The sequence below is a fragment of the Leptonychotes weddellii genome, chromosome 1 (assembly GCF_054177405.1).
Source record: "Leptonychotes weddellii isolate Sample4059 chromosome 1, ASM5417740v2, whole genome shotgun sequence".
NCBI classification, from domain to species: domain Eukaryota; kingdom Metazoa; phylum Chordata; class Mammalia; order Carnivora; family Phocidae; genus Leptonychotes; species Leptonychotes weddellii.
The window spans coordinates 100,039,375-100,065,216 of record NC_138369.1 but is presented as its reverse complement, the minus strand read 5'-3'; the positions used below and the strand labels follow the sequence as shown (position 1 = coordinate 100,065,216).

At 40.0% G+C, this 25,842-nt stretch overlaps 1 protein-coding gene across 17 annotated transcripts; it reads left to right on the top strand.

The window, feature by feature from the left end:
• Nucleotides 1-268: 268 nt before the first annotated feature.
• Nucleotides 269-25,485, top strand: B3GALNT1 (beta-1,3-N-acetylgalactosaminyltransferase 1 (Globoside blood group)). Of its 17 annotated transcripts, none has more exons than XM_081828971.1 (6): nt 269-409; nt 1,840-1,931; nt 3,352-3,468; nt 17,531-17,599; nt 20,513-20,604; nt 23,458-25,485. In XM_081828971.1, exon 6 carries the CDS (start codon nt 23,492-23,494, stop codon nt 24,485-24,487), a length of 996 nt encoding a protein of 331 aa, XP_081685097.1. In that variant the 5' UTR covers nt 269-409; nt 1,840-1,931; nt 3,352-3,468; nt 17,531-17,599; nt 20,513-20,604; nt 23,458-23,491; the 3' UTR covers nt 24,488-25,485. The 17 variants fall into 17 exon arrangements, 14 of the variants coding, with proteins under 14 accessions (XP_081685097.1, XP_081685066.1, XP_081685121.1 ...); XM_081828980.1 differs by having other exon boundaries at nt 270-409; nt 1,843-1,931; XM_081828977.1 differs by lacking the exon at nt 269-409 and adding an exon at nt 519-648 and having other exon boundaries at nt 1,843-1,931.
• The last annotated feature ends 357 nt before the right edge of the window (nt 25,486-25,842 follow it).

Sequence of the window (25,842 nt, the reverse complement as noted above, 5' to 3'; positions counted from 1 at the left end):
CTCTTTGCGGACTCTAACAAGTAAATCCCTCCAGGACTGCCTCGAGGCCGTGAATTTACGCCGCTAGTAAACAGGGCAAAATCCTGGCCAGAGGGCCGTCACTAAGTTGCCCAGCCTCTGCGAGCCCCAAATGTAAAATGCATACCGTACTCGGAACGCCAGGTGACGGCGAGGAGCGACGGAACGCGCCCGGAAGAGTGCCTACGGCTGCGGCCGAGTGGGGCCGCGCTCGCCGGGGCTCAGGGCCCGCGCGTGCGTGCGAGCGAGCAAGGGGCTCCCGGGCCTCAGCGCGTGGTCTGCGCGCGCCCGGCCGTGCGTGCGGCTGCGGGAGGCTGCGTGTGCGCGCGGGGCGGCAGCATCGGCAGCCCGCCAGCCGCTGTCGGAGCAGGCTTCGTGCCGCGCGCGGGAGGTGAGTGCCAGGCGGGGTCGCTGGGGGCGATCCGAAAGCCTTGGAGACCCCAGGGCTGGGTGGCGGGCTTGGCCTTGGGAGTGGCTTCTCCCTGGACGGCACTGCCGGGGCGGCGAGGCCGGGAGGCGGGAAGGGCGGTGCCGCTCACTCCGGCCCTCTCCCAGAGCGCGGCCGGGGTGGCGCCGGAGCAGCCGCGCCCAGGGGCTCCGGCCTCGGCGACGATTAGCTGCCGGATCCCGGTGAGCGGGGAGGAACGGGACCCGGTGGGGCCCTGGGCGACGTTGAGGGGCGCAGGGACGCGTGGCGGGCCCAGGCCGCGCCTGCAAGGAGCACGCTGTCCTGCCGGCTCTGCCTTAGGGCGCAGCCCCCGGATCGCCGTCGCCCTGGGCCGCCCTGGCGACAAACTCGGGTAGCAGCCCGGGGCGCGTTGGCCGCGACTGCCGGGGGGAGAGGAGGGGACGGTGTCTCGGTTTTGGTGGATTTCCCAGCAGGCCCGGGGCGAACGCACTCCCAAGCCGTTGGGGAAGGGCCTGGGAGTTGGATTGTGGGAGGGTTCTTCTTCATCGGGAGGGATTGTAAGGAATATGGACCCAAGGAGGAGAAGGGGCGAATTGGGCAGAGAGAAAAGGAAACCCCAAGGAGCTAGGGCTGTAAGAGGCGATCTTAACGGCATACAGGCATTTGAAAAGAAATCTGAAAGGTGCAATGGAGCCTCACTTTTCCAAGCAGTAAGGAATGATGCGTTGCATTCCGTATTTCCTTCTCTTCCACTCCTCACTGTTGGACTAGGAGGGAGATTTGCAAGGCAGAGATGGGGGTTTTTTTCCCCTCTGTATTTTGCACATAGTACCAATGTTTAGGACGTGCTGCTTTGTCAGGAAAAGCTAGTAGCAAGGAACAGATTACCAAACCATATCTTTTTTTCTGTTTTCAGACGTAAGGAAGATTTGAGTTTGCAGTCTTCAACTGAGAATAAGTTTGTGTTTTAGCTTTCCCCAGGTGTCTTAGAGGGATGTAGGGAGCTGAGTTTGTGCTCTCAGAATGTGTTGATACCTGATAAAAGCGCATCTGAACTTTTATCAGTCTAGAGAAGGGAGCTATTTATTAAGAGATAAGAGTCAAACATTTTTTTCTTCTAGACTAGAAGGTTCATTCAAATGAATGGTCATTGGGTAATTCCAGAAATGAAAATAAAGCCTGTTACCAAAACAGTGGCCAAATTATAATTCCAGAGCGGATGCATGAGGTGATTTAAAAGCAAGGAGGAAGAAGAGAGGACCAAAGCTTTTCCAAAAATGAGGAGAATGTTGATGTATAATAATTTGCTCCTTAGCAGCTTGCTGGGTATAGAGCATTGATTTTAGATGTCATATTGCTTGATGGTGTTGAGTTATGACTTAGATGTATTCTTTTTCTGTTCTTTTGCTCAGTAGTTCACAGCAAATCTTTTAATTAAGCATGGAATATGGAAAACAGCAGAAAAACTTCTGCTAGTGCTTTAGTATCATCTGAAATTCTATGGGTAAGTTCATCTTATTTTAATTTAGAAATTATCCTGACTGGTTAAAATTGACTGTAATAGTCTCCTTTATAAGATTCTAAGGATCATTTACACAGCTACAAATTCTGTTGTATATTCTGGTATATCTTTTTTCCCTGAAGGATTTGAGGGTTGTAAGAGTTAAGCTTTACTAAACCATTTTGGATGATACATGTATTTCTAAAAATTGGATTATTATTAAAATACCGTGATAACTCAGGAAAAATTAACTATGTAAACTTAATTTGGTGGCCATATTCAACCTCAGACTCCACTCTCTTTATTCCTTTTTTTTTTTTTTTTAATTTATTTGATAGAGACAGACACAGCGAGAGAGGGAACACAAGCAGGGGCAGAGGGAGAGGAAGAAGCAGGCTTCCAGCTGAGCAGGGAGCCTGATGCAGGGCTCGATCCCAGGGCCCTGGGATCATGACCTGAGCTGAAGGCAGACGCTTTAACAAGTGAGCCATCCAGGCGCCCCTCACTCTCTTTATTCCTAAGAAAATACTCCAGTGGATACTTTTTCCTCTGTTCATATCCCTTGAAATGATTTGCCTTCTCTCTGTGCCCAGTCTGCAGCTCTGTTCTTTCCCCCATTGGGTGATACAGGTAGAATCCCATTTGAGAAAGTGCCTTTATCCCATTCACAACCATATAATGTCGAGGCCAAATACACTTTTCTTTTGCAGTTCTAAAAGTTGTCATTGCTCATCCCTGCTCACTGTGTAGTGACCACACTGTACAACTTCATGGATGAGGTCAAATGTGGGGAGTCAAATAGGATGCTCTTAAATGGCCTTGTACAGCAGATGCATTCAAAAGTTGCAGTTCATTTGACAGCATTTCTTCTGCAAATATCTCTTTTGGGACTGCGAACAATGGTTTTATTTCAGTAAAAAGTTGCCTGTTATTAATACTGATTTGCTTTTGGCACCGGAGTTTTTGGTACGTTGTGAATTAGATGAGAGGGGACGGTGAGGGTATGTGCAGGAAGCATAGTGATTTGTAGGAGGTTTGTCTAAACGAGGGGAAGATGAAGATGAAGCCACAGAACATCCCAACGGTGAGGCCCTGAGACATTGCCCGATGGCTAGGGAGATAACTTGTAACCCCTGAAGCTCTGAGAAGTGAGGGAGTAAAGCCAGAAAGCTAGAGTAGATTATTAATTTTTCATTCTATGTGTTTCTGACCCTGAATTAGTCAGGACTCCAGGCCTTTTGTTGTCCCCGTAGAGCATCCATAGCCTAGCTTAATGCTATTCAGCCCTGTCTACCCTCCGGGAACCATGTTATATGGGAACATGTTACCACCACTAGGATCCCCCCTTCAGTAATAAGGAAACACAGAGAAGAAAGATTTTAGGAGATTGAGATTTTCTTTTTTTTTTTTCTTTTTTTTTTAGTAGGCTCCTTGCCCAGTGTAGGGCTTGAACTCATGACCCTGAGATCAAGAGTCACATGCTCTACTGACTGAGCCAGCCAGGCACCCCAGGAAATTGAGATTTTCTTGCTCTTCTAAGGTATGCCATTTCATGGGGCTAGAACCACACCTCCAGACCAGCAGCCTGTTTGGTAAAGTTTTTTGGAGCATAGCCACATCTATTTGCTTAATATAGTCTATAGCTCCATTTTTACTACAAAGACAGAATCAGGTGGCTGGGATAGAGACTGTATGGCCCACAAAGAAAATGTTTGCTATCTGCACTTTTATTAAAAAAAATTTTTTTTGCCACTCCTGGACTAGAACATAGAATTCTGCTAAACTCCCAAGCTGTGCGTTTTGTACAGGCATTTTTAAGTTAGCATAAAGAAGCACTATATTTGGCTCCTATTTTGTAACAGACTTTGTTTTCAAGGATGGAGATACCCCCTTTCTAAGAGAAAAAATTCTTATCAACTCTTCTCAGTGTTAAATAGTTCTTTTCTCTAAACTGATAATAGGTTCTGTAATGTGCATTTTTATCAAGCATCTGCACATTCTGAGAGTGCAAAGTCAGCTCGCTGCCATGGACCCTGACCACACATTTAGAGACACTTGAGCAGGGAGGTCTCCCTCCCATCTTCTCCAGGTGGGCTTTACCCATAATGTTCAGTCTGAGCCTTGGAGTCCTCAACCTTCCTCCATGCTCTACATGGTGTCAACAACTTGAGGGCAAGGCAGGGTTCTTTTTCCCCATGGCGGTCCCAGCCTCTAACACAGGTCTGGCATGTCGAATGAAAAAATGATAACTAAGGAAAAGGTAATTGGTGACTTAGCCTGACAGATAAGAATGACAAAGATATGTAATATTCCTAACCTAGGGCAACAATGAGAAGAGATATTAACTAGAGCAGCTTCCCCTGTTCTTTTCCTCCAATGGGTAAAACTGTTTATAACAAAACAGAGACAGGAAGCCCAGCTTTCAAGCCAGCCTTCCTGCTGTTCTGCCTGACTTGTGTGATCTTTGCTCTGCTCCAGTTTTCCTAGCTTCTCTCCAGACCCAGTCATCTTGTTGCCTCTTCCCCCAGGCTGTTCTATCATGTGGCTCTTTCAGACTGCTCACCCCTGAGTGCAGAGGTACGTCCACTTTTGCTCTGTTTGGGTGTTTTGGTCAGTACCGTATTCTCACAGTCCAGCACGAGCCCAAAAGTGTATGTTGAACACATGACTGGCTATGAAGAACACATGGGACATGAGGGATCAGCCAGTTTTGAAACCAGTGAGGCACCGTCTTTGGGCTCACTTGTCCACTTTTTTCAGAAAGACCATTCAGTGCCCTGCCCTCTTCAGAGAAACTTAATTCTTGTGAATTATCTAAGGCTTCCCTTGATCTTCAGGTGAAGGAACCTTTTGAATATGGAGATGAGTTAGTCAGACAAGTGCTCTGAATCTCTGCTGGCTCCTGATGGTCATTGCCTTTGTGTTGGAGTGTTTGTTAATTTTTACTGAAGCTCAGTAATTTATTCAGGGTTATCTGGAATATAAACTCATTAATGTTATTCTTCTCAGCAGTTCCTCTTTTTCTGAAAAGTGTATGTGAAGGGAACACTAGTTGGATCTTGTCTGGATGAGAATTAGAAAGAGCATGATATGCTTGGAAATTGAACGGTATTTGCACATAGGATTCCTCCTTTTTTTAAGTTTCTGGGTTAGCTTTGACAGCTCTTCACCCTGAGGAAGATCAGAGGTGCTGCACTATGTGGAAGAAAGCATGAAGATGCCAGCGAGATTAACACAAATTAGGGAAGGTGCCTAGTGGGGCGTGGCTGTGGAGCCCACTCAGGATGAGGAATCCGGGATTCCCAGCCCTGCTTGCAGGCCGTGAGACCCTGACTCATGATCAGGTCTCCCCGTCTCAGTCTCCTCAACTGGAAAATAAATGCTATGGTAGTAGTGCATACCTCATAGATTATTTTAACCAACAAATGGTGGAAGTATGGAGAGTACTTCCTACAGTGCCAGGACCAAGCAGAGGCTTTTGCTAAAAGTATGCAGAGAGGGGAATATGAAGAAATTGGATAAAGTAGAAAGCAAGGGTTTTTTTTTTAACATTAACTTTGTTTGCCCCGACAGAGTAAAGCGTATCTCATTTTTAAGTGTTATTAAATTCGGCAAGTATAGCGGTTCCAGTTCATCCATGCAGTAAATAAAATTTGATTCTCTATTGTATGTCCAGCTGTGCTTCAGAGTAAGAGGGAGGAGTGTAAGCTTTATCAAAGAGGCACAGTCCTTAAAATAATTTGGTGCCACTCGAATATTTCACACCTCAGTTTGAAAAGGTTAATGTATTTTGTAGTTCTCCACCAGATGCCAGAAATACCCATTGTAGGACTTTTGAGAGTTCCAGTCACTCCCAGTTACAGGAAGATCAGGGGGCGGGAGGAAGGTCACAAGAGAGGGGAGCTTGTGTGGAAGAGGAACTGAGAAATGTTGCATTTGGCATGTGAACCTCTACTCATAGTTCCTGTGGGCTTCTATGTTCAGGGTGGCAAAACGTTAGCAACTTTAAGATGCTAGAGGAAACATCATCTTTGGATTCTGAAAGGAAGCTTATCGGGGCGCCCGGCTGGCTCAGTCAGTAGAGCATGTGACTCTTTTTTTTTTTTTTTTAAAGATTTTTTATTTATTTATTTGACAGAGAGAGAGAATGAGAGACAGAGAGCATGAGAGGGAGGAGGGTCAGAGGGAGAAGCAGACTCCCTGCCGAGCAGGGAGCCCGATGCAGGACTCAATCCCGGGACTCCAGGATCGTGACCCGAGCCCAAGGCAGTCACTTAACCAACTGAGCCACCCAGGCGCCCGAGCATGTGACTCTTGATCTCAGGGTCGTGAGTTCAAGCCCTACGTTGGGTGTGGAGCCTACTAAAAAAAAAAAAAAGAAAGAAAACTTACTGATTTGGGGGGAGAATGTGGATAAACTAGGATTTATTTGCATGTCCATATGTGCTGTAGACCATATGGTATCCTATAAGAGACATTGGGAGCTGCTGCAAGGTCTGTAAATGGAACAAATGTAAGCAAATAAGAATACGTTAGAGGACCATGTAGTGAACTTTAATAAATAAAAATAGCAGTGCCATCTACTTAGTTCTTACTGCATGCCAGCCCCATCCTAAATGTTCAACATGTGTTATTTCATGAAACGGAGTTTCTGATTCACTGTGATCAGATGGGGTTGGGCCTAAGGCTCTGCATTTCTAGCAAGCTCCCAGGTGGTGCCCAGGCCCTGTACTTGGAATAGTGAGGTCTAAAGCGGCACACTGGAATCACCTAGAAAACTTTAAAGACACTGCCGCAGGAGCCTCACTGCCCTCTGCAACTCTCATTCAGTTAGTCCCGGGTACAGCCGGGCTTCCAGAGGTTTTCAAGTTCTCCGAGAGCTTATAATAGACAGCCAAGTTTAGGAACCACTGGGTCCAGAAAGAAAAGGGAAGAGAGAGGTAGTGGCCAGGCATCACTGGTTTTGTTTGTTTCTAATATAAACAGAGGAGGTCAGAATGGTAGAGTTTTATATTGCTTTGTTTATGAATTAATATGTTCAGTTGCAGAGGGAGCTAGTAGGGGAATTTTCTTCATGAGGTGTATTGATATGTGTATGTCTCCCTCTATAAAGAATAGGACATGACTGATGTGTGTAATTATGATTTGTACTAAACTCAGTGTGCACAGGGCCTTGTTGGGGCTATTAGGATTTCTACCCTTTGCACTACTGTTCTTTTATGTGGAAGAAGAGTCATAATTTGCACAACTGATGGTACTTTTATAATTATCTTTAATGATAGCACACATTTTCTCCTTCGGTGATCCTAAATCTAGTATGCCCAGGCTTAGAATTTTATTGAAATGTGGTTTTGGTGGGGTTTTTTGTTTTGTTTCGTTTTGTTTTTTGCTTTTTCATGTCTGGACCTTTTAAAATGAACATGATCAGAATTAGGATAGCCTATTAGAAGAAGGCTTTGTATCATGAGAGAGCTGAGGAAAAGTAAGCATAATCTAACAGATTCAGGAGTTTGCTTTTGGATTCAGTTTATTCGTGGGGATCTTTTCTTAATATATTGAATGGGTAAAAGCACATTACCAGAGCATTTGTGCAGCATTCAGATATCCACCTAGCACCTACTGTGTGCAAGGCCTTTTCCCTCACAAACCTCAGATTCTTGGGAAGGGAACAGACAATAGACAGTAGAAAATCCGGGTGGGTTAACTGCCGAGAGGAGAATAATGAGGGGTGTGATAGAAAGTGTGGGCCCGGGAAGGGGTCAGGGGAGGACTTGCCTAAGTGACATTTTGCTGGGATCTGAAGCAGGAGAAGGAGCCAGACTTTTTAGGAACCAGCTTTTGAGTTAGACAGCAAGTGCAGACTCCCCGAGGGAGGGAAAGTTTGACACAGTCAGGGCTCAAAAACAAAGCCATTATGGCCAAAATAGGGATGGGAGGAGACATGGCAGTGATGAGATGGGGGGCTTATGTATTCCTGAGAGACAGATGGGATAGATAGATTTTCTTCAAAAAATGTTAAGATTGTTACCCTTAAGCTTTCATTGTCTTTGTGCTTTGTTTTTGCATTCACAATTCTCTAATGAACATATATTAGACTTGTACTTAAAGGAGTTTTATATATTTTTTTAAATAATTGAATTTTATTTCCCTTCGCAGAAAATAAGCAACATTTTTGTACCCCAGGAAAGAATTTCAGGTTATTTTGGCTTAAATAATTGTACCATTGTAATAATTCTTCTGTTTCTCTGGAGTCCTTGCATTTGGACTGATCCCTCCAACCACCTTCCCAGTCCCCCAATTTCCTAGTGTCCAGCATGTTTTTAAAGATATATTTATTTATTTTAGAGCTGGGGGGAGTGCGCAAGTGAGGGGACGGGTAGAGGGAGAGATTCTCAAGCAGATTCTCTGCTGAGCACAGACTCCAACTCTGGGCTCCATCTCAGGACCCTGAGATCATGACCTGAGCTGAAATCAAGAGTCAGATGCTTAACTGACTGAGCCACCTAGGCGCCCCATAGTTCCCAGCATATTTTTGATGCAAAATAAGAAGGTCTGTATCTGCATAAATTATTAGTTATCATTTTTTAAAAAGATTTTATTTATTGGAGATAGAGAAATTACCGGGCGGGGGAGGGGCAGAGGGAGAAGGAGAGGGAGAAGAAGCAGGCTCCCTGCTGAGCAGGGAGCCCAATGCAGGGCTTGATCCCAGGATCTTGGGATCACTACCTGAGCTGAAGGCAGATGCTTAACTGACTGAGCCACCCAGGCACCCCATTTATTATTGTTTTTTCCTGTTGTTAATAATTCATGTTTTAGGTTTTGAGAGGGAGAATTTTGAGTCTTTCTGTGTAAAGATGGTAAGGTTGTGATGCTGCTTTACTGTTTCAAGGTTCGATGGTCATGAGAAATTAAAACCACTCGAGCAACTCTGGTCAGTAGGCATGTAGCAGATTCCCTGGGATAGGAAGGATAGTGCCAAGAACATGAGATTTGGAGTCCTGTTTGATTTTGTCTCTACCACTTACAGGCCTGTGACTTTGGGCAAGTTATTGACTCTCCCTGAGCCTTAGTTTCCTCACCTATTCAATGCAAACAATAAAGATTTCAAAAGTGCCTTTATTCGTGGGATGTCTTGAAGATTACATGAGTTAGTGCCTGGTAGCAGTTCCCAGTGCTCTCACCACAGCTGGGCATCTAGGGCCAGCATGTCATGTAGACACCTGCCAACACTGATTGTGCACAGTAACCAAACAGAACGACTGATTGGATTGCCAAGCTGTTTTAACTTTTTTTTTTAAGCATAACATGCAAAAAAAAAAAAGTGCAGATTAGGAAATGAATTATCACAGTGAACACACCTGTAGGCACCATCCAGGTCAAGAAATAGAACGTGGCCAGCACCTGGGAAAGTCCCCTCTGGCCCCTACCTCTTATATTCCCTACTTGTCTTCAGGGGTTACCAGTGTCCTTGGTCATCTTTGACACCATAGATTACTTTTTCCTGCTTTTCAGCTTTGTGTAAATGGAAACATAGTGTCTAGTCTTCTTGTGTCTGGCTTCTTTAGCTCCACATTGTGTTTGAGAGACTCTCTAGAATGTCACATGAGGTTGTAGTTTGTTCATTTCCATTTTGTATAAGGCGCTGTTATATAAATTTGTTTCTCCCTTGTACCATGGTTGTTTCCAGGTTGGGGTTATCATGGATAGTGTGCTGTTATGAACTTTCTTGAACATTTTTTGGTGTTCCTATTTACATATTGTTGAGTATTCTACCTAGGACTGGGAGTTGCTACATCACAGGGTACGTGTTTCTTCAGCTTTAGTGGAATAACACTGAAAACTTTGCCAAAAAAAATTGAACCAGTTTGTACAATTTTTTTTAACTCCAAACTACTGCTTAAATTTTTATTTATTAATTCACCAAAATTAGTTTATTAATTCAGTGACTACAAAGATGATCGAGGACAGGATTTTCCAAAGTGTAGAGTTCAGTCCTTGCCAGAGGCACTGAAAATTAAAAAAGGTTCTTCAGATAAATTTGAGAAACATTGCAGAATATATCCCCTTCTCAGAGAATGTACATTAGCATATTAAAAACTGAGGAGCCCTCCATTAAGAAATACTAATTTAAGTTTATTTGAATGATTTCCTTTTTTTTTTTTTTTTTGTCCCTGGAACCCTTTTGAGGGCTCTGTAACACTTATGGATAAGATAGATGCAGCCCTCTTTGGCTCCCAGAAAGTTCTGGTGTTAATAACTGAAATGCACATTTCTTCTCTGAGGATGGAGGTTTCATTTGATGGTTAAAGCTTTGGAAGCAGCCAACCTGTTTTGTCTCTGGAGGTTTTCTGGGCTTTTCTATTATTTGAGATGTTTCTTCAGTTGTTGTGGATCAACCACCAAATCGACAAGTAATTACTGGTGGCCTGCTGTGCACCAGCATCATGCTAGATTTGTGGGATAGAGAAGATTATTTGTTTAAAGTAAATTATTTAGAATCTAGTCGGTGCCTGTACATTTAGTTAAAATAATCACAAGTTCATCTTTTATAAAATAGAAATCATTTTAAAATTATAAATATAACTTCTTCACAGTGATAAATGACATTATTAGTCAGTAATAAAATAGTGGTGTATTTTCCCGTTGGGCCTTTTTATATTTTTCTATTCGTCGACGTTTTAGATTCCATCTGCCCCTCTCCTGGGACATGCGATTTAGAACAGTGTCGGGGTTCACGGCCTTCCTAAGGAGGCTTGTGCTAGGAGAACTGCTGCTCTGTGCCCCCACTGTCAGGGTATGAGCCAGTCCCAAGTCTCAGGCCAGGCCAGTTTGATTCCTGTGACGTCATAGTGGGTCCACATTTATCCACACACCTGAGTGACACTTTAACTTCAGACACTACCGAGTGTACTGACTGAATAGTCCATGTTCCTACAGAAACCCCATGGTAACTGAATTGGTATTGTGGTACTTGGTTTATAGCTGAAAAAAGATGCTTTTGAGAAATTAAGTCACTTCCCCAAAGTCACACAACCATTAAATATTACAGCCAAGATTTAGGTGGGCCATTTAACTCTGATATCCAAGCGTTTTTATTATGCTTTTTTCCCCTGTTTTGATAAATTTTAAATACAAAGAAAACTAAAAATAGAACAGAATGCCTATATTTCCATCACCCTGAATTAACAGATGCTAATACTTTATCATATTTGTGGCTAGTCTTCTCTTTCCCCTTTTCACCGCATGCCCCTTTCATTCTTCCACAGTGACACCCACACTGCTGAGTGTGAGAGGAATTCCTGCAGTTTCTTTAAAAGATAATTTTGTGGGGGGGCTCCTGGGTGGCTCAGTTGGTTGAGGGCTGACTGACTCAGGTCATGATCTTGGGAGACCTGCATCAGGCTCCCCGCTCAGCAGATAGTCTGCTTCTCCCTCCCCCCTCTGCCTCCCCCTCCCTCTGCTCCCTCGAGCACGCACTCGCTCTCTCTCTCTCTCTCTGTCTCTCTCAAATAAATAAAATCTTTGGAGAGAAAAAAGAGTTTTGTTTGCATAGCTGCTTCTGAAACCTCACTGTTTCTTGGGTGCTGTTTAAAACTACTTATATAAATGGTATTACATGTGTATTTGATTTTTCAACTTGTATATTTTACTCAACATTTTATTTTTTAATACTATCCAAATTGATGCTCTGTGTATAAATCTAGTTCATTTCTTTTAACTGTCTTGTAGGATTCCTTTGGAAGCCAGTACCAGGTTTTATTGATTTATTATCTTATGGATAGACATTTTGGATAGACATTTAAGTTGCCTCAGATTATCTGTTTTCATAGCCCCATAGTGAGCGTGCTTGCACATATCTCCATGTGTGTACACATATGAGAGTTTTTCTAGGATGTAGTCCCAGGAAAGGAAAGTCCAGTTTTCAGTATACTAGATGTAGCCATATTGCTTACCTACCACAGGGGCGGTGATGGTGCACTTCAACCCACAAGGTGTGACAAATAGCATTTACTCCAATACCTGATTAATAATAAACTTTTTAATATTTCCTGATGGGTTAAAAATTTGGTATCTGACTTTAATTTGCATTTCCCTGATCACTAGTGAGTTTGACCCTCTTTTCATATTTATTGGCCTTTCTGATTTCCTCTTCTGTGAACTTTTTATTCACGTGTCACCCATTTTCTTTTTGATTTGTAAGCTTTACATAAACTTTATATAAACAAAGAATAACAGATTTTTACAAATATATACTATATAACATAGTGAAGATTCTGGATACCAGTCCTTTGTTTCACTTGTTGTAAATATCTTCTCTGAGTCTGTGGCTCACCTTTTAATTTGCCTTGTCCTATAAGCTTTATATTTTAATGTTACCTAGTGTATTTCTCCTCTTTTTTATGGGATATGCTTTTTGTAACTTGTTTACAAAGGCTTTCCCAACACATAGGTTCACAGATATATTCTGCTATATTTTTCTATAATAGTTTTAGTTTTGCTTTTTAAAATTCTCATATCTACCTGAATTTTATTTTGAAAATAAATATGAATATGGTTTTACTTTAGCCACATTTATTCCAAAACCATTTATTGGATCTTTTCCCCATTGGTTTGTGATGCAGTTTCTGCCATTTTTCAGGTCCCAGTGTGTATGTGGATCTGCCTCCAGTCTTGGCGCTATTCAGCTGTTTAATCTTTCTGCTACTCTGTTTTAATCACTGTAGCTCTTCAGTACGATTTGATAACACCCAGTGCACTCCCAGCTTCATTCTTTGTGTTCAAAATTGTGTTGCTTATTCCTAGATCATTAAATTCCTTTCATAATCCTATGAATTTATTGATTAATTTGGGAAAGTGGAATCTTTACTTTTGAGTTTTCTTATCCCTGAATATGTGTCTCTTGTTTATTCACTTTTTTTTTTTTTAATTTTAATTCTTCAGAAAAGATTTTTACCTTTCCACATCAGGGCCCTGCACATTTTTTGTTAGCTTTATTTGACACTCTGTAGTTTTTGTTGGTGCTGTGTTTTTCCTTAGATTTTTGGTTTTTTAAATGTTTTGGATATATATGTGAGCTCATATCCAACATCTTGGTAAACCTGTTAGTTCTTTTCTGTTGTCTTTTTCCCTTTGAGTTTTCTCTGTAGAAAATCATGGCAGGTTTTCTTCTCTTCCTTAACAGTTTTTACATCTTATTTCCTCTTCTTGTTTTAGTGGCAGTAACACTCTCTAAAACAGCACTGGATGGTAGAGGCAATAATGGGCATCCTTCTCTTTTTACTGACTATAATAGAAATATTTCTAAAGTTTCATCGTAAGTTTGCTACAGTTTCTCTAACAGATTAGATACTTCCCTTCTATTCCTAATGTTTGTTGTTCAAATAATCTTCCTTTTTTTTTGTTTTTCATTGTTTTCCGTGTTATCTTTGTTATTCCTTCTGTTTTCTTGTTTCTGTAATAACATTGGAATTATTCTTTTAACTTCTTGAGCTAAGTAGTCAGCTCATTTATTTTCAATCTTTTTTTAAAAAAAAATATTATTCATTATGCTTAAAAGTCTGCATACTGTATCATTCTATATATGTGACATATTCTGGTTTGGCAAAGCTATAGGGATGAAAAACAGATCAGTGGTTGCCTGGAGGTTCAGGGAAGGATTGATTAAGGGACATTAGTAGAATTTTTGTTGTGATGGAATTGAGTCATATCTTGATTGTGCTGGTGGTTACATGTTCAGAACAGTAAAATAAAAAGGGTGAATTTTATTGTATGTAAATTATATACCAGTTTAAAAAAATCAAGTGGATACAAAAAATGCATATAAGATAATTCTACTTTTGAAAATGTGTATTGTTTTAAAAGGTTATGAGTTTTCTGTAAGGACTGCATTAGTTACATCCAGTGTGTTTTTATATGTACCACTTTAAAATGGGGAGGGAAACATTTTTATTTTCATTGTTTTGAATTTTAATGTATTCAAGTGTTTTGAGAATCAAATTAATGTAAGAACGATATAACTTACAAAGTAATATAACCAAGTAATGTTATTTAAGTAATATAACAAAGAAATATCAAGTAATATAAGAAAGGGATGCTCTCGGGGAGCCTGGGTGGCTCCGTCAGTTAAGCGTCTATTTTTGGCTCGGGTCATGATCCCAGGGTCCTGTGATGAAGCCCTGCATTGACCTCCTTGCTCAGTGGGGAGTCTGCTTCTTCCTCTCCCTCTACCCCTCCCCCCAGCTCGTGCTCTCTCTCGCTTTATCTCAAATAAATAAAATCTTTAAAAAAAAGGGATGCTCTCACCCCTTTTCTGATCTACCCCATTCCTCCCTACCCATTGTATGTGTCTTTCCATTGTTTTTCTCATACACACACAAATATACATATTTTTTCTCTTCCTTTTTTTTTTTTAAGACTTATTTATTTATTTGAGAGAGAGAGAGCAGGGGCCCCAGAGGGAGAGGGAGGGGGAGAGAATCTCAGGCAGACTCCCCGTGGAGCAAGAATCCTGATGTGGGGCTTGATCTCACGACCCTGAAATCATGACCTGAGCCAAAATCCAGAGTCAGATGCTTAACAGACTGAGCCACCCAGGTGCCCCTTTTCTCTTCCTTTTAACACAAAAGTTAGCACATTATAAACGTTGTTCTAGATCTTCCTTCTCCATTTAATATATTCTAAAAATCTTTCATGGTCAGTACGTAGAAAACATCTTCGTTCTTTTTTTTAAACATCTGTATAGTATTCCATTGTGTGGATGTATCATTGTTTATGTAAGTAATCCCTTATTGATCCCTTGGGTTATTTCTAATCATTTATTATTATAATGTTGTAGCTAATAACAATAAAACGTCTTATCATTTTAGACATATACAGCTGTGCCTAAAATAATTTCCAGGATCAAAATTACTGAGAAAAGAGTAAAGTATTTGTAATTTGTGTAAGTATGTCCAAATTGCCCTCCAGAGAGTTGTTACCGTTTCCTGTTCCACCATAAATGAATGAGAGTGGGAATTTGTTTTCTTAACTCTCTTTAGTTTTTATTACTGAAATATTTTAAAAGTAAATACAGGTATCTTGACTTTCTACTCCTAAATACATACTCCTAGAAATAGGAAAATTTTTTAAATTTTATTTTTAAGAGCTTTATTAAGGTATGACTTACATACCATAAAATTAATTCTTTTTTTTTTTTTAAAGATTTTATTTATTTTTCAACAGAGAGAGAGAGACAGCAAGAGAGGAAACGCAAGCAGGGGGAGTGGGAGAGGGAGAAGCAGGCCTCCTGCCGAGCAGGGAGCCCCATGTGGAGCTCGATCCCAGGACCCTGGGATCATGACCTGAGCCGAAGGCAGACGCTTAACGACTGAGCCACCCAGGTGCCCAAATTATTTCATTTTAATTGTAATTCATTGATTTTTACTAAATTTACAGAGATCTGCAACCATCACCAAATCAAATTTTAAAATATTTCCATTACCCCAAAATGATTCTTTATCTCCATTTGCAGCCAGTTACTTATGCCACCCCCAGGCAACCACTAACCTACTGTCTATAGATTTGCCTTTTCTGGATATTTCCCATTTATAGAGTCACATATATATGGTTTTTTGTTTCAGGCTTCTTTTACTTAGCTTAATGTTTTTTTGGGTTCATCCATGTTCTGAGTTCTTTTTTTTTTTTTTTAAGATTCTATTTATTTATTTTGAAAGAGAGAGCGTAAGCAGGGGGAGGGGCAGAGGCAGAGGGAGAGAGAGAATCCCAATCAGACTCCATGCTAAGCATGGAGCCCAACACAGGGCTTAATCCCACAACCCCGAGATCATGACCTGAGCCGAAATCAAGAGTCAGACACTTAACAGACTGAGCCACCCAGGGCCCCCATGTTCTGAATTCTTGAAAACTGATATGTTACAGCCTGTATCAGTACTTTGTTTCTTTTTGTAGCTGACTAGTATTCTATTGTGTAGCTATACCACATTTATTTACCCAGTTAATAGCCTGTTGTAGCCTGTTAACATTATCACACCTAAATAGATTAATAATCCTCCTGGCATCACCTAATACTTAGGTTGTATTCAGATCTCTCCAGGATCCAGTCCAGGACCATACACTGCAATTTGTGTGTCCTTAAATCTTTTTTAATCTACAGCTCTCCCTTTTTTCATGGTACTAACTAGCTAAAGACACCATGCTAGCTGACAGTCCTAGCTCTTGGATTTCTTTGAATGTTGCTTGTGGTGTGCCTTAGCTTGTTCTTCTATTCTCTCTATTTTGTGTAAATTTTGATTAAATTCCAGTTAACATTTTTGGCTAGGATTCATCAGAGATAATATTGTCATTTCATATTGTATCATCTCCTTAGGAGATAAATAGTATGTGTTTGTTCTGTCATTTATAATGCTAACATTGATAATTAGCACTCTAATTCCTCCAATGTAAAGCTTATATTGTTTCAGTCCTTGTGAGTAAAAGGTTATCTTTGTGGTGTTACTTTGGTACCACACAGATGTCCAACTCCTTATTAATCTTCCCTTTGATGATTAAAACACTGATTAATAATCATTGCCTGAATTCATAATTTCATGAGAAGTTGCAAAATTATAGTTTTCTTATTCTGTCACTGTACCTACATTTAAAATTGGCATTTTTCTGTAAAAAGGAGTTTTCCCTCTTTAATTAGAGCTATTTGTCTCCCCTGAACTATAGATCATTCTTTAAAGCAGAAAAAAATACAAGCTTGTCTTCCCTGCCCCAAACCAACAGTTTTCAGTTAAGGAGTTGATGTAATAGTGCCTCACTGAAATGTAGTAAATTGATCTTACTCAGTTGCACATATTGTACACTTTCCACTATGGTATTCTCTTTAAATTTATGGATTAAACAGAAATTGTGTGTGTAAGGATGTTGAGTTTCCAAACAAGTTTTTTTTGTTTATGTGTTTTTCAAGTTATGTTTTTGTTATAATTATATTGTGGTCAAATAATGTGGCCTCTGTTAAATTGAGGTATGTTTTTGTTTTTTGGTTTTTTTTCTTTAAGTAGTCTTTGCACCCAGTGTGGGTCTTGAACTCCCAACCCTGAGATCGAGTTGCCTGCTCTATCAACTGAGCTAGCCAGGCACTCCTGTTAAATTGAGTTTTAAAAATTCTTGAAATGTCTTATATAGCCTAACATGATCAATTTTTTAATAAATGTTTCATGTGATTTTGAAATGAATATTACTATTCTATTAAACCAAATTTGTTAATATTATTTGAAACATGCATATCCTTATTTTTGGCCTGCTGATGTATTATTTTGGGGGATTTGTTAAAAACCTTCCATTAGGATTATAGATTTTTCTATTTGTACTCATACTTTTCAGAGTTTGCTTTATATTTTTTTGAGGCTATGTTTTTATGTTTATATAGCTTCATGACTGTTAAATGATCTTATTTGATGGCTGCTTTTATTAGTAGCAAAATCTTCTTGTTCTTTTTGAATGCTGTTCATTTAAAATATGTGACATTAGTATTTAATTGCAGCAGCCTTCTGATTGGCATTTTCCTGATATGTTTTCTTATTTACTAATTTTAAAACTTTTGTGTTGTTTTGTTTTAGGCATGTGTCTTATAAGCAGTATAATGGCAGAATTTTAAGCCAATTTGAGAATCTCTTGTCTCTTAGTAAGTGAGTGTATATTTACTCTGACAGTACATTTATATTTACTTCTTTTTTTACTTTTTAAAACTTTTAATTTTTTTAGAGCGGGGGTGGGGGTAGAGGCAGAGGGAGAGGGAGAGAGAATCTCAGGCAGGATCCACACCCAGGGCAGAGCCTGATGCAGGGCTTGATCTCATGACCTTGAGATCATGACCTGAGCCAAAACCAAGAGTCAGATGCCCAACAGACTAAGCCACCCAGGGGCTTCCATTTATATTTACTTCTGACATCTTTTGTGTTTTCTATTTGCCATGCATTTTCTCTGCTTTTTTTCTCTTGTCCTACCCCCTATTGATTGGATAGCTTACTTTGTTTCTTTTATTTCTCAATCAGTATGGAAGATATATAGTCCATACCTACTAATTCAGTGGTCCTTCTAAAGGTTAATGTATATTCTTAAATGAATTTTTTGCACAGTCCTAAAGTTTATCACTCTCTCCTTCTTCCTCCTGAATTAGGTAAGAATATTAACATATTTTAATTTTGTGAGAATCTTTTTTTATAGCAACCATGTCATTTTTATATGGTATTTTAGTTTCACTTTTTCTGACCTCCTTAAAAAGAATAATTTTTTTTCTTCTTCTTCTCCCTCTCTCTTTTTGTTTTACTATCTGTATTAGTTTTTACTATCTTTTAATTATCTCCTTGCTTCCATTTGTTTCTTTCATGCCGTTCCTTCCTCCTGAGTTCATTTTTCTACATACTAAAATATATATTCCTTTGGTACTTTGAGCTAGAGTTTATAGACTTTATAAGTCCTAGTCTGTTTGAAAGTGTCTTTATTTCATCTTCAATTCGCTTGAAATCTCTAAAATTCATCTATAAGATAGGTACAGTAAAACCAACTGGCCCACTATATAGCATTATTTGGGGAAAACTAATAATATTTGTTTTGAACACTTCATAAATTTTTATATTTATCTGTGTGTATATATACATATATATAAAGTACTATTATTATTAACTAATGTAAATCCTGTTAGATTTATATTAGAATTACTATATTTTGAGTGGATTTTTAAAATCATTCCTTACTATGTTGAGATAATATTCCCTAAAATAAGAGAATATAATACCTAATAGAAATACCATGAATTGTACGTGGTCACACTTTGGGAGAAGAACTAGGATAAGATGAAACTCAGAATCCTGACTGCTAGCTTAGGGTTGCTACCACTCAGTGGAACTTTTGAAATATGCAAGCATAAAATTAAATTTTTTGGCTTTGTTTTTATATATTTACAAAGACAAAAATGAATAGTGTGGAAAATCCAAATGATACAAAAAGAAAAATGAAAGAAAGAAGAAATCTTCCAGAAGTCCCACAGAATAGAAACCATTGACATACTGGGACACATCTTTCTAGAAATCTTGCTCAGCATATGTGACTCTATGGGTTTGTAGATAATTATCTTTTCATTTTTCAAAAGGACTCATAGCACATAAGCAGTTTTGCAACTGCAGTTTTCATTTAGTAATATATCAAGGAAATGTCGGTAATATAGTTTCGTTGCATATAGTGAATAAGTATATGCGCTTGTATGGATGTATCATAGTTTTGTTTAACCAGTTCTCTATTGGGAGGCATTTAAATCAAATTTTTTCATATTTTAAATTACACACAGTTGCCTGCTTATTTCTTTAGGATAAATTGCTAGCAGTGGTATTGCTTGGTCAAAGGGTGTGTATGTTTAAAATTTTGATACTTGTTTTCAAATTTCCCTCCAGAGTGCATGAGAATGCCTTTTCCCCTCACACATACTGAATATTGTCATGTTTTTTCCTTGAATTTGCTGGTTTGCGATTTTTGTCAATATTTCTGCTTACTTGTGAGTTTGAATATCTTTTCTTATTTAATTGATCATTTGTAGTTCTCTTGAGAATTTCTCTTTTGGCCATTAATTCTCTTGTAGTATTCATCTTGTTCTTAATTTGTATGAAGCCTTTTTTTTATTGGGTTTACAAATCTTTGTCATAAAATTTCAGGTGTTTTTTTTCCCAGTTTGTTTTTTATCTTCCAACTTTGTTTGTGCTTTTTATTGTTGTTTTGTTTCTCCAGTTTTCTGTTTGTCTTTATTTTTTTGCTTTTCAATCTTGTTCAAGAAATTTTTGAAATTATATTATTTCCTTACAGTTGAGTAGTTGAAAGGTCTTCCCCACTTCAAAACTATTAAAATATTCATCCATATTTTCTTTTAGTGCTTTGAAAGGTTCATTTTTCTCCCACTTGAGTCTTTAATGCATTGGAAACGTTTTTTGTATAAGGAGGGATATATGTCAGTGCCTCCCTGTTTTTCATGTCCTGCTCTGGTTTTCAAGCTTGCCTAGTAAAGACCAAGACAGGAACGTAGTGAATCATGGCAGGAAGCGAGATTTGCCTCACTGTTTCTCTTCTCACGGTCTATCAGTGTGCCTGGGGTAAGTGCTCAGAGGGGAAGGGTGGGTTGGGAAGTGGTAGTCGGCAGTCGCACACCGGGGTTGCCTGCTGTGAACGCAGGTGTAGAACAGGGGATGAAGGAAAGGATACCAGCACAGTGTCTCTTAGAAGTTTTGTGTTTCGCTTATTTGAGTGACCGCTGAGTACTTATTCAGGGAAGTCAAACTGTGGTAGGGTGACCGAAGACACCAGGTGACGTGAGAACGACGTGAGAACTTAGATGTATGTTTTAAGCCTTGAACGCCAAGTGCTCTTTTTCCATGATGAAGCCATGGACTCTCTGAATTCTATGGGCTAGTGGTAACTTTTTTAACTTTTTATTTCAGTATCTGTTTCTAGTTCAGAAAGAAACTGGAGGAGCTGGGCTTGTTTCTTTCCCCTCTTTGACTTCTGATCCCCTGACCCCTAGGTAAATGCTGTTAAGTTTCTTCTCTGTCTTATAGAAATTTCAAGCATTATTTTTGCTGCATACTACTGAATGTCCAGTTAGTGAAATTGAAGGTCTTTCACTCAGAAGAAATAAATCAAGAAGCAGGTAAGAAATAGAAATATATTTATGGCTTTGAAACCTATTTTCCTTTAAGTAGTAAGAATTTATAAAGATGATTTTTTTTTTTTTTTTAGGATAATTCCTTTGACAATAAAAATCAATTTAGAGAACACAAACAGGGAAGAATAGCTGCCCAGGGAAGAACACAGCTGGTGATGACAGACCCTATTTACTGAACACTTACTGGCCAGCTACGTGTTTTGTACATGTTATCCCCCATTTACGCTGTCCTGACATCTTCTGGGCAGAGATGTGGAAGCTGAGGCTCCGAAAGATAAAGAACATACCTGCTTGCCCTGTTTGTTGAAAGTCAGACCTGGGGTGGGGATGCGGTCTCTGCCCTTAGAGCGGCCTGCGTTGTAGGTAATCTAAAGTCTGTCCGGCCAGTCCTCGAAAAGACCTTTCCCCTTTTTTGGACTAGAGAGTTCTTCTTCTACTTGCTGCTGCTTTATTTTCTTTGTGGGCCCACAAGCAGTAGACCTCATGACTACAGGCACATTTTCACTTCTAGAAACCATGGCTTCTAGAACGCACGTAAGATCACTTCTGTAATAAGATTTGCTGTTTTGAGTTCTTCCCATTATCGAAGAGTAACGGGGCCTTCGTTGCCTCTATGCAGTTATAAAGGCTGCTCCTCACACAGGATACTTTCTTTCTTTTTGTTTTTTTTTTAAAGATTTTATTTATTTATTTGATACAGAGAGTGAGAGAGCACAAGCAGGGGGAACAGTAGAGGGAGAGGGAGAAGCAGGCTCCCCGCCAAGCAGGGAGCTCGACGCGGGGCTCGATCCCAGGACCCCGGGATCATGACCTGAGCCGAAGGCAGACGCTTAACCAACTGAGCCACCCAGGCGCCCCGGATACTTTCTTTCTTTTTGTCCGAAATTTATTAGAATGTGCTTGTTTGTTAGAATGAGATGTAAAACTGCACCTGACAAGTGGTGTAATAAATGTGCAGGCTTTCATCGGCCGAGGTATAAATTGAGCGTCCTAAAGTTGTGGGCGGTATCTAGTAGCCAGATGAGGAGAAAATGTAAGAAGAGCTTAGTTCCTTCTCTAATCCTTTCTCTAGGTCTCTTCTGTTTCAGGTTTTTCCAGGAGCTGGCTATGTAAGGCTAGTAAGGGGGAGGGAGGAGGATGGAGTGGGATGGACAGACCTACCTTTTATCCTTATACAACTAGAAATAGCATAACAGACAAGTCTGTGTTCATTGCACTCCTGCTGTAGGTCTCTCTCTGTCTTGCACTTTGACAGTTGTGAGAACAACTTCGCCACCAAGGTCATAGAATATAAATTGAGAGGCAAGACACATACATGAAACTGAACTGGAGAGTTTGCCAGAACATTCCATTGTATTGTGTGACTTAAAGTATAGAAAGCACTAGAGAAAGGAAAGATTACCGTGACCAGACTAGTCAGAGCAGGTAAGATATGGCCAGATAGTGAGGACAAGGGGTCTTGAGATCCTGTCATCTTCATAGTTTTAAGAGGCAGAAGACCTGTGTGTCCAGAGACCTAAGACTGACCCAAAGTAGAACCCTTGGGAGGCCAGCCTTCCCATATAGTGACATTAATGTACGCCCCCCCATGACAAATTCTGGCTTCCCAGAGCCCTCCCCCCAGATGATTGTGGGTGAAAGGGCACCATCAGGACCTCCTCAGCCTGCCCCCCATGTTGTTGATCTGTCCCTCCTTCTGAAGTCCCTTAGCGTTTGATATAAACAGTCTGCCATGTTTCCCCATTGCCTTGGGATTGCCTTCTTCTCCCATGTCCTTCCTCTGGTCTTCTTAGTGCTTGGTGTAGTCTGTGGATGGGAGGATCTAGGAAACATTGTGTTTGTGTTTGTCTTTAGATCATGGTACCAGGAAAGCCCTGCGGGATCCTGAATTGTACACCAGCCTCGTCCTCGGGATCCAGCGCAGAGCTGAGGCCGCACTGTCACTGCGGGCCGAGTGCTCTGTGTCCCCTACCTCTGTTCTCGTCTCAGCTGGGGGTCTGTGTAAAAGCACGTGTTCTTGGGGGTTCCCTCCCATGATTCTGATCTGGCGCGGGGTTTCTGAATAGATTAGAATGGGAAACACATGAACACTCCATACAGGGGACAGGCCTTTAATTTAAGCGCTTGCTATCCAGACTGAGCACTGAGTTCAGCCAGTGAGGTAAAAGGGGAGCTGGGATGTGTTTTGGACAAGTAAAAGCTCCTTCACAGTCCTGAGCATTGGTTATCCTGTTTGTGTCTAGAGGACTTGCCTCTCAGGTGAAGAGTCTCTGCTTTCCTCCCATCTCACGTGAATAACTGTAGCTACTGGGTTTTCCTTATTCCGGATTTGTTAGAATCCACATCAGATCACAAAGCTGAGAAAGACCCTTGGTTTATTGGGACATGTCGCTGGTAATATCTCCTTGCATTAATTTCTTTACGTCTTTTCCATACCCATGAAGAAAAAATGCAACTTTTTGTTCTGGGTTTTGTTTTGTTTTCATTGCAGGTTTATTTTTTAACCCCCATTACTCATCTCTCTCTGTCCCTCGGGACATCCAGGACAAAATTGTATTTCAACAGTTATTTAAATCAAACAAAAAGTATTATTTTTCCCAGAGTAATGAAGGATATGTTTTTAACCTTGATCTTGATGTAAAAAGCTAAAATGCACTCTTGGTTGTTGGTATCCATTTGCTTATAGTTAAATGAAATTAAGGAGGCTTGGGTCAGGATTCTTGGTTTGCTTGGGAGCTTTTATTGTCCCGACTCTCACTTTAAGGAGATAATCAGATACCATTTAATGATGTGTCTTGGGTGGTGGAGTACTAACCAGGTCTTTGATAAATCTTCCAGAACCTGAGGCTCGCGTGCTTTGGAGCTGCTGTGGATGGCCCTGGCTCTCTTGACCACCCTTCCGAGTAGGATGTCACTGAGATCCCTCAAATGGAGCCTCCTGCTGCTGTCCCTCCTGAGTTTCCTTGTGATGTGGTACCTCAGCCTGCCCCACTACAATGTGATAGAACGTGTAAACTGGGTGTACTTCTATGAGTATGAGCCAATTTACAGACAAGACTTTCGCTTCACGCTTCGAGAGCATTCAAACTGCTCTCATCAAAACCCATTTCTTGTCATCCTGGTGACCTCACACCCTTCAGATGTGAAAGCCAGACAGGCCATTAGAGTTACTTGGGGTGAAAAAAAGTCTTGGTGGGGTTATGAGGTTCTTACATTTTTCTTACTAGGCCAACAGGCTGAAAAGGAAGACAAAATGTTAGCATTGTCCTTAGAGGATGAACACCTCCTTTACGGTGACATAATACGACAGGATTTTTTAGACACATATAATAATCTGACCTTGAAAACAATTATGGCATTCAGGTGGGTAACTGAGTTTTGCCCCAATGCCAAGTACATCATGAAGACAGACACTGATGTTTTCATCAATACTGGCAACTTAGTGAAGTACCTTTTAAATGTAAACCACTCAGAGAAGTTTTTCACAGGTTATCCTCTAATCGATAACTATTCCTATAGAGGATTTTACCAGAAAGCCCATATTTCATACCAGGAGTATCCCTTCAAGGTGTTTCCTCCCTACTGCAGTGGGTTGGGTTATATAATGTCCAGAGATTTGGTGCCAAGAATCTATGAAATGATGAGTCACGTAAAACCCATCAAGTTTGAAGATGTTTATGTTGGGATCTGTTTGAATTTATTAAAAGTGGACATCCATATTCCAGAAGACACAAACCTTTTCTTTTTATATAGGATCCATTTGGATGTCTGTCAACTCAGACGTGTGATTGCAGCTCATGGCTTTTCTTCCAAGGAAATTATCACATTTTGGCAGGTTATGCTGAGGAATACCACATGCCATTATTAATTTGACAAAAGCCTAGAGAAAGACAGGATACTCTTTGGATAATATTAAAATTACTTTAAAATCTCCAATGGAAAACTCATGGGAAGGTCACTGTGTTGACTTACACTCATGAAGTGCCCATGGACTGGGGACTGGAGGGGTTACACTTGTGACTTATTTAGACAAAAATCAAGTCAGGCCCTCTAACGGGAGGAAATGGGAGATTTTTGTTAATAAAACTAATAGGACAAAATTATTTGAACATGCCATTCTAGAAATTAGAACGTGTTAAAAGGATTTCATTGGATTATAATCTCATCAGTCCATAAAAACAAAGCAATGTGGAGTTCTAATCATTGAACAGAATAGTCAGGTAAAGGTTTTGTGTATATCTTACATGGGTTACCAGTTTTTAAAAATACATAGTTCTGTGTAAAAAAACTGAAGTTATACTGAGCAAAATTTCATCCATTTTGGTCATTCAGAAGGTACTTCAAGATGTTATAGCATTTCACAGTTATGAATTACTGTCTAATATTACGTAGGACTTTCTGATGTTTGAATGTTATGGTTGTTTCAATACTTTATAAAGATAATAATGAATCACGCTTTACATTTGAACTTTTCTCCGGTTACTTCACTGATGAGTTTATTGTTTGATAGCTCCATTAGTGTAAAGTCATTGGTCATTATTGCATATCAGTAATCTCTTGGACTTTGATAAATATTTTACCGTGGTAATACAGAGAAGAATTAAAACAAGAAGATCTGAATTATTGTCTTGTTTTTAAAAATGTAATTCCCAGTGTTTTTATGTCACTACATCTGTCTCATTTTTCCACTTGAAAATTGGGAATAATATATAGAATGCCAGGCTGCATGTTTCCTTTTGGAAAGGACTCTGAAGACAAAAAAGAAAAGAGAGAACCCAATGGCCAGGATATTATGAATGTTATTATGAATCTGTTTCATGTGTGTTCTCATTAACTGTCAATTTGAGAATAAAGACGGAAAAAACATGCTGCTGCTATTGTTACTAGTTTCACATCAAAAGGAAAGCCTTAATGTGTGGTCGAAGATCATAACTGAATTCCATGTCATGTAGAAGCACATTTCTTCATAGGAGTGGTGATGGAGATCACTTCTGACCTACCGGTAGGTCAAAGAGGAAAACTCCTTCCCCATATTCTTGGGGTTGTGCAATTTCCCATTGTGGCTGATATGGGACAAGTGATTCCTTTTTTCTGGAGGACAGGTTGGCAAAAGATCAAAGCCATTGGCAGAAAATAAAAACGTGAAAATATGTAGTTAGCTCTAGTAACACTCAAATATTTATAATTCTTTAAGAAATACTTAATTTCAATTAGACCTATTTT

Bases quoted from the DNA above. Each gene is read 5' to 3' on its own strand.
- B3GALNT1 (XM_081828995.1), top strand. From the start codon at position 23,492: ATGGCCCTGGCTCTCTTGACCACCCTTCCGAGTAGGATGTCACTGAGA.